Here is an 8,221-nt window from a genome sequence, read left to right as displayed (position 1 = left end):
CAAGTTGTAACTGTCATTTGATAGAAATACGATTTGTTTGTATTAGCAGTGAATTAATTTTGACACACCAGAACAATGCAAAGGATTGAAATTTATTCCAGTTTATGCAACTCATATCAGCCTGCAAACAGTGTAAAAAAATCCCCTGGTGCCTTTAGCTTTGGGTATTACTCAACTGGTGCAGGACTGTTAGTGTAAATGGGTTTGCCCCTGTTTTTTGACACCACTTTCTTGTTTTCCTTACAGCTTGGCCTTCTCTTTCCTTCCTTCCTTCTCCCCAGACACAACGCAAATGCAGCTATGAGAAGTTAGTAATCTCTGAGGGTGGGAACAACACTTTCTCCTTATGTGACAGACGCTTATATAGTCTAGCTTTTTCCAGGAGGGTCCCTAGTGTTACAGAAAGCATTAGCAACTATAGGAACATTTGTTTGGTATTTTTAGAACCACAGTATTCGTAGTGTGACACTGGTGAGGAAATTTGTCTTGTGACTGGCTCTAAATTTTGTCAGGAGATCTGGCATCTCTCTCCAAACATTCAGGCCTGTCTTCCAAACACAAAGTAGTTTGGCCCCAATAGGAACATTGTTCCAACCACTCCACAGCGCAGGAAGCCAGCCAGTATGTGCTCATGCCATGCAAGGAAGGGTATCTTCTCTTCAGTTCCAGAGAAAGCCAGTAGCCAAAGGTGTGTGAAACAAGCTACTTCTGAGCCTTCATGCAAGCTCATCAGGTATAGAGGGTGGCCGTCTCTCCAAGACTTTAGGTTATGTCCTCCTCTGCCCCTTGCTTCATTTTCTTTTGCCTCGTTGTGTGCTGCTTCCATTTTCTGGTGTTACTCTCTGGATGTGCTCTTAGGGAAGAGCAGCATATTGTTTCTCATCAGGATAGGCTTACCAGGCTGCAGCCCCAAGACCACCCCTTGTTTTAAATCTGCTGCTATATCCACAAATGAGGCAGCTGCAGCTTCTTCTACCCAGTTTCCCTTGGTTATGCCTAGCAAAGTTGCTGTAACAAACAGCGCTCCAGAGAGGCTGCACAGGAAGGGGAAGCGGGATGGAGAGGCACACTGAGGATCCAGGAGAACAATGAGCAGGAAACACTGGAGCTGCTTTGTACCCCAAAGCAAGAGCAGGCAATGGGAACCTCTGAGTTGTAGTCCAGTGACCAATCCAGTGCTGATCAAAATAACTAAAAATAAAGGAGTAGCTCTGGATGCCTTGCTGACTCACACACAAGTTACTGATGCTCCCCTGCGTGAGTGCCTAAGGGCCCCGCTCCTGCCACTCACCACCTGGCCCAGGGCGGGGTCCTACAGGCCTCATAAGTACGGTTGCTGCTGCTGTCCAGGAGGACTCGGAGCGGCGCAGAGTTCTTTTAAAAATGTTTTACAATTTTCTTTTTTCCCTTTTGAATTTTTTTTTGGGGGTGGGGGTGGGATGGATGTTTGGTTGGGTTCGGGAATTTGTTTGATTTTGATGTGTTTGTAATTTTTACAGTTTTTTGTTTGCATTGTTTTATTGTGTTGTTGTTGTTTAAGGTCTTATTTTGTACTTAAGGGGAGGGTCAGGGCTGCCGGGGAGTGGGTCGGGTCCCAGCCAACAAAATAGTTGGGGCATGTTCCACGGGGGGGGGGATGGACTGGGACAACCGATCTCAGTGATCACAGGTAGGGGATGCTTTATCCCATGCTGATGGCCTTTCAGCTGATTCCCTGGTGGCCCGCTGGAATGCGGAGTTAACCAGGGCTATTGGCTGTCTGGCTCTGAAGTGCCCTCTCCGATTGCATGGAGCCCGGACAGCCCCGTGGTTTTCCACGGATCTGAGGGCAATGAAACAATCGTTGAGACGGCTAGAGCGCCGGTGGCGGATGACCCATTCTGAAGCTGACCAGACACGGGCTAGAGCTCAATGTCGAGCCTACCAAGTGGCAGTAGCGACAGCGAAGAATACTTTCTCCACCGCCCTATTGCATCTGCAGAAAACAGCAGCAGGAGACTTTTTCAGGTGGTTCGCAATTTAGCGAAACCACCTGCAACATCGGGGCCCAGTACGGGCCACATGATCTCCTGCAATGATTTTGCAAAGTTTTTTGCAGATAAAGTCGCTCAGATTCGGGAAGAGGTAGACGCCACCGTGGGAGCAGGGCCGGGGCGGGAGAGTGCTAGAGTTCTGTCTAGTCAAGTTGTGTGGGATCAATTCCAATCTGTTACCTCTGAGGATGTGGACAGGCTGCTTGGACGAGTGAAACCAACCACCTGTCTCCTTGATCCTTGCCCATCCTGGCTTATAAAAGCTAGCCAGGAAGGGCTGGGCAATGGACTTCGCGGGGTAGTGAATGCTTCCCTCCGTGAGGGAGCCTTCCCAGACTCGCTAAAAGAGGCGGTTATTAAACCGCTTCTTAAAAAAACATCTTTAGATGCTGCCAATTTGGCCAACTATCGCCCAGTCTCAAATCTTCCATTCTTGGGCAAGGTGATTGAGCGGGTGGTGGCCAAACAACTCCAAGCACGCCTGGAGGATGCGGACCATTTGGATCCCTTCCAATCGGGATTCAGGCCTCACCATGGGACTGAAACTGCCTTGGTCGCACTGGTTGATGATCTCCGGCGGGCTAGGGACAAAGGTGAGAGCTGTTTCCTAGTTCTGCTGGATCTCTCAGCGGCATTTGATACCATCGACCATAGCATCCTTCTGGACCGTCTTGAGGGGCTGGGAGCTGGGGGCACTGTCATACAGTGGTTCCGCTCCTTCCTCCTGGGCCGTGTCCAGAAAGTGGCGGGGGGGATGAGTGTTCAGACCCATGGACTCTCACTTGTGGGGTGCCTCAGGGTTCTGTCCTCTCCCCCATGCTTTTCAACATCTACATGCAGCCGCTGGAAGAAATCATCATGGGGTTTGGGCTGGGTGTTCATCAGCATGTGGATGACACCCAGCTCTACCTCTCTTTCAAATCAGAACCAGGGAAGGCAGTGAAGGTCCTGTGTGAGTGACTGGAGGCGGTTGGAGGATGGATGGCGGCTAACAGATTTAGGTTGAATCCTACCTTTGAAGGTGGGGCTACCTTTGAAGGTGACCCGGAAACTACAACTAATTCAGAATGCGGCAGCAAGACTGGTGACTGGGAGCGGCCACCGAGACCATATAACACCGGTCTTGAAAGACCTACACTGGTTCCCAGTACGTTTCCAAGCACAATTCAAAGCGTTGGTGCTGACCTTTAAAGCCCTAAATGGCCTCGGTCCAGTATACCTGAAGGAGCGTCTCCACCCCCATTGTTCTGCCTGGACACTGAGGTCCAGCGCCAAGGGCCTTCTGGGGGTTCTCTCACTGTGAGAAGCCAAGCTACAGGGAACCAGGCAGAGGGCCTTCTTGGTAGTGGTACCCGCCCTGTGGAATGCCCTCCCATCAGATGTCAAAGAGAAAAATAACTACCAAACTTTTAGAAGACATCTGAAGGCAGCCCTGTTTAGGGAAGTGTTTAATGTTTAATAGGTTATTGTACTTTAGTGTTTTGTTGGAAGCCGCCCAGAATGGCTGTGGAAAACCAGCCAGGTGGGCAGAGTATAAATAAATAATAATTATTATTATTATTATTATTATTATTATTATTATTATTATTATTATTATTCTCTGCCTCAAGAGGAGCCACCCAGAGTGGCTGGGGAATCCCAGCCAGATGGGAGGGTATAAATAAATTATTATTATTATTATTATTATTATTATTATTATTATTATTATTATTATGTTTGGCCCTCCAGTTCATACTGGATGCCTAGCAAGTAATTTAAGTCTATAAGACTCCAATGAACCATCTGGTCCTCTAGTTATTCTGAACAAGCAGGTCCCAATCTACATGTGGTAACCACAAACTATTCACAGCCAGTACCCCTTGGTACAGATTCAGATCTCCTTCACATTAAAGTATGTGTGCAGTCAGAATAGGACTGGGAAGTACAATATGCCAACACGGATCATTCCTACTGCCTCATTTGAAATGCTTCTCAAAGGGGGGCGGGGACACCAAAATCCTTGTTGCTGACGAAAGCATTGAATAATGTTTGATTTTGTTCTTCCAAAACAGAAAGAAAATGCTGTAGATAATTGTAATTTGCCAGGGCTACTTTACTTTCAAAACACATAAGGCAGAAATTCTACCACTGTTTTCTGGTATATACTAGTTTATAGACTGTAACCAGTTCTGGTATTTTAAAAGTTTGATACTTTAAAAGTTTCAAAATACACTGAATATTTGACCTTATGAAATAAAATAAAAAGTGGGTCCCCCCCCCCCTTATCTTCCCTAACAAAATAAGGGCTACATTGGTTTGTGAGTGTATAAGTGTACATCTGGGAATGCGGATGGTGCTGTGGTCTAAACCACTGAGCCTCTTGGGCTTGCCGATCAGAAGGTCGGCAGTTTGAATCCACGTGACTGGACTTAACTGTCAGGGGTCCTTTACCTTTTTACCTTTTTTTAAGTGTGCATCTAGGGTTGCATCCAGTTCTCTCTGCATGAGCCGAAGAGATGTCTGTTTACAGAACATGACTTCTCTATCCTCTCCCCATCACTGCAGCCCTCCCCACACCCTCAATATCTGCCCTGGAGTGTTGGGTTTTGGAGGTGGGCGGGGGGCTGGAGGAGGGGGAAGAGGAAGGGAAAGTCCTGTTGCAAAAGTGGAAGTGGCCTTTGATGGCACATTCCGGATGACAGGCAAAGGAAGCAGAAGAGTAGAGCACTTACACACAAGTTGTTTGAACTGATAAATTGTCCTCTTTGCAGTTTGCAAGGTTTTATTTTTATACAGGGGGTGTGTGACTTCAGGCTGGGGTGTCAACTGGCTCTCTTCAGGCTGGAACTGTGGGTACCTAATGTCTTCATCTTCTTAGGGAACCAGAGTCCTGGGAAGGCAGAAGGGAAGGCTTGCTTGCTCAGGACACATCCAGCCCCTGTTTGATGCCGTGCAAGTCTCTGTGTGGCGACACTCACGAGTCCAGGAGGTGGATTAACGTGCCAAAACAGCAACAGCCCAAAGACCTGACAGCATCGTAGTGCATTATGCAAATCTGTGATGCAACCACATTTGGAGCACTGTCTACAGTTCTGGTCGCTTCACTCAAAAAGCATATTGTAGAGTTGGAAAAGGTCCAGAAAAGGATTCTGGGGATGGAGAGACTCCTCTGTGTGTTGGAGACTTTTTAGTTCAGAGAAAAAGCAGGTAAATGGTGCCATGGCAGAAGTTCATAAAATTATGCATAGCATGGAGCAAATAGAGAAAAGCCCCCCCCCCCAATAATACTAGAACTTGTGGCTATACAATGAAGCTGAATGTTGAAAGATTGAGGATAGATAAAAGAAAGTCCTTCACATAATGCGTAGATAAAACTATGGAACTTGTTCCCACAGGAGGCAGCAATGGCCACCAACCTTACTGTAATTAAATAATTAATTAAATTTCTATACCACCGTTTACCCGAGGATCACAGGGCGGTTTACAATATAAAAACACAAAAACGCATAACATTGTAACAAAACAAAACAAAACAAAGCCCCTAACACAGTTTAAAATACTATAGATAGTTTACGTAGGACAGACACACACCAAGCCAGTCCGTGTAGCGCACGTGCAATCTAAAGGCATCACAGACCTGCTATTGTTCAATCTCGAGTGGCGGAACGCCACTTGTCTCTATATAGATAGTTTAATTAGCCAAAGGTCTGGGAGAATAGGAATGTTTTCACCTGAGGCCTGAAGGCACCAGGTGAGGCTTCCTGGGGAGAGCACCCCACAAGCAGGGAGCCACCGCAGAAAAGGCCCTGTTCTCCTGTTGCCCCCCCCCCGCACCTCTCATGGAGGAGGCACATGAAGAAGAGTCTCAGATTATCCAGGGTTGTTGAGCTTTTGGGGGGGGGGTGCCGAAAATTGATCACCCACACACATCGCAAAATCCACCTCCCATCTGTCCCATTGCCAGCAGAAGCTGCCAATCGCCCACCCAACTGCAGGAGCGTCAGCCAATCAACACCACCCATTGACGCAGAAACCAATAACACGCACAATAGCTGCTGACAGCCATGGAAGCAACCAGTCAAACGTCCACCCTATGAACTACCCATGTATAAGATGACCCCCACTTTTTAGCATTATTTTTACAGAGAAAAACATACTGTAATCTTATATATGGAAAAGTATGGTATTTTCTTTCACAATAAAGAGCTCTCTGCCTTTTGCGTTCCTTTGGCTGGGAAGCTCCTTTGACAATGTCCCACATGCAAATCAGGATGAATGCTCATTGTTGTATAACTGCCCCATAAGCAAAGCGGAACAAATGCCCAGAAAAGACTGGACAGAGTCCACGTAAACATCTCAGGATGAAGCATCTCAGGATGCATGCTCAATAAACAGGTCGCCTGGAGGAGTCCTGTGAGCATCTCCCTGGGCATGGCGGGAAACAGATAGTTGAACTAGATTATTCCAGTCTACAGTGATGCCTTGGTTTACAACCATAATCCGTTCCAGAGGTCTGGTTGTAAACTAAAACAGGTTGTAACCCAAGGCGGGCTTTCGCCAATGGGGTCTCCCCCCCCCATTGGTTGTAATCCAAAAAAAGGGACACACACTTCAGGGTTTGACGTGGTTGTAATCCAAAACGGTTGCACTCTAATCAAAAAGGGTTGCAAACCAAGGTACCACTGTATTTGCAATTTCCTGCTCCAGGAAAGTTCCCCAGTAGCATGAGGAGAGCACTTAAGTACCACTGTCTCTTAGGGCTGGTTTTGGGAGGGGAAAGCGAGAGAATCCCTCACAATAGCAATCAAAGGTTCTCCTGCTCAGTATCTTACTGAAAAACTGCCACAACATCCTTGCTAAAGAATGAAGAGATGCAGTTTGACATTCATTGCACACAATTCAATGTAAGATGGCAAATCTCTCTATATATTCCATGCGAGGTTTCCTTCTGTGTTTTGTAATGATCCTTAAATGGCTTCATTACTCCATTAAAATGACAGTTCATCATATAACCAGGATACCTTGTGTTGTGTTGCGTTTTAACTTTGGCTGCTGCTCTGAGGCTTTCTGTAGGAATAGCTTTGAGTTGGGTAAAGAGGTCAAGATGGAATGTGTAAAACACAAAATCCCATTGATTGTGTTTGCCATCCTTCTAAAATTCATTCTGCATGAATGCTAGTCTAAATAATACTTTCTTGTTTGTCACATTCCTCGTGAAGAATTCAAAGTCTTGTGAATGTTCATGTGAATGTGCTTGTGCAACTGTTTTGGAAAGAATCTTTTGCATCTTCCTAACTACCTTATTTCCCGCCGCCTATTTATAGACATTGCTTGCTTTCCAAAATCCATTAAGCTGCTAGATAAACAAAAAAGCATGTCAAGTTCAATACAGCATAAGAATTACTGTAACAGACAGATTTGGAGGGGTGCAGGGAGAATGGGGCGTAGCTGAGTTTCAGAGCATCACTTTGCATGCAGAGGCTCCCTATTCAATCCCTGCCATCTCCAAGTAGGGCTGGGAGAAAACTGCTGTCTGAAATCCTGGGGATTTGAACCTGCCTCTCTCTAACACAGGGATGCGGGTGGCGCTGTGGGTTAAACCACAGAGCCTAGGACTTGCCCATCAGAAGGTCGGCGGTTCGAATCCCCGCAATGGGGTGAGCTCCCGTTGCTCAGTCCCTGCTCCTGCCCACCTAGTAGTTCAAAAGCACATCAAAGTGCAAGTAGATAAATAGGTACCGCTCCGGCAGGAAGGTAAGCAGCATTTCCATGCGCTGCCCTGGTTCGCCAGAAGCGGCTTAGTCATACTGGCCACATGAGCCAGAAGCTGTACACTGGCTCCCTTGGCCAATAAAGCGAGATGAGCGCCGCAACCCCAGAGTTGGTCACGACTGGACCTAATGGTCAGGGGACCCTTTACCTTTACCTCACTAACCCAGCACCAACTTAGTTGTTTGTTAGTCACATTTCCCCCTTACCTAATAGATAATAAAGTTTAAAATGAACCCACCTTTTACTCGTTTGCATTTTAACAGCTTTTCAAACCAATCTAATTGCATGTAAGGCTGTCCCTACTAGTCTGCTTCATGCAATGGGGCATGATCTAGTAAACTCTTAGTTAAAACCCAGCTATGTGTTTAGTCTAGTTACAAGCTTGATCTCCTTTCCTCAAAGGTGCATTGGGCAGCATACAAAGTCCCCCACCCCTT

General features: G+C 46.6%; 1 protein-coding gene across 2 annotated transcripts in view; it reads left to right on the top strand.

The window, feature by feature from the left end:
* The first annotated feature begins 591 nt into the window (after positions 1–591).
* The window catches only part of LOC309528415 (opsin-5-like), a 12,187-nt gene continuing 4,557 nt past the window's right edge, over positions 592–8,221 (top strand). The window contains exon 1 of one of the 2 annotated variants that reach the window (XM_082215813.1): positions 592–733. Coding sequence is in view for 1 of the 2 variants with exons in the window: in XM_082215812.1 (XP_082071938.1) it covers positions 637–688 (52 nt within the window). In the remaining variant the exon portion in view is untranslated. The remainder of the gene's footprint in view (positions 734–8,221) is intronic. The other variant, XM_082215812.1, reaches the window with a different exon arrangement.

The sequence above is a fragment of the Podarcis vaucheri genome, assembly GCF_965113315.1.
Source record: "Podarcis vaucheri genome assembly, chromosome: 3".
Classification (NCBI taxonomy): Eukaryota; Metazoa; Chordata; class Lepidosauria; order Squamata; family Lacertidae; genus Podarcis; species Podarcis vaucheri.
This window is presented reverse-complemented; position numbering and strand designations above follow the sequence as displayed.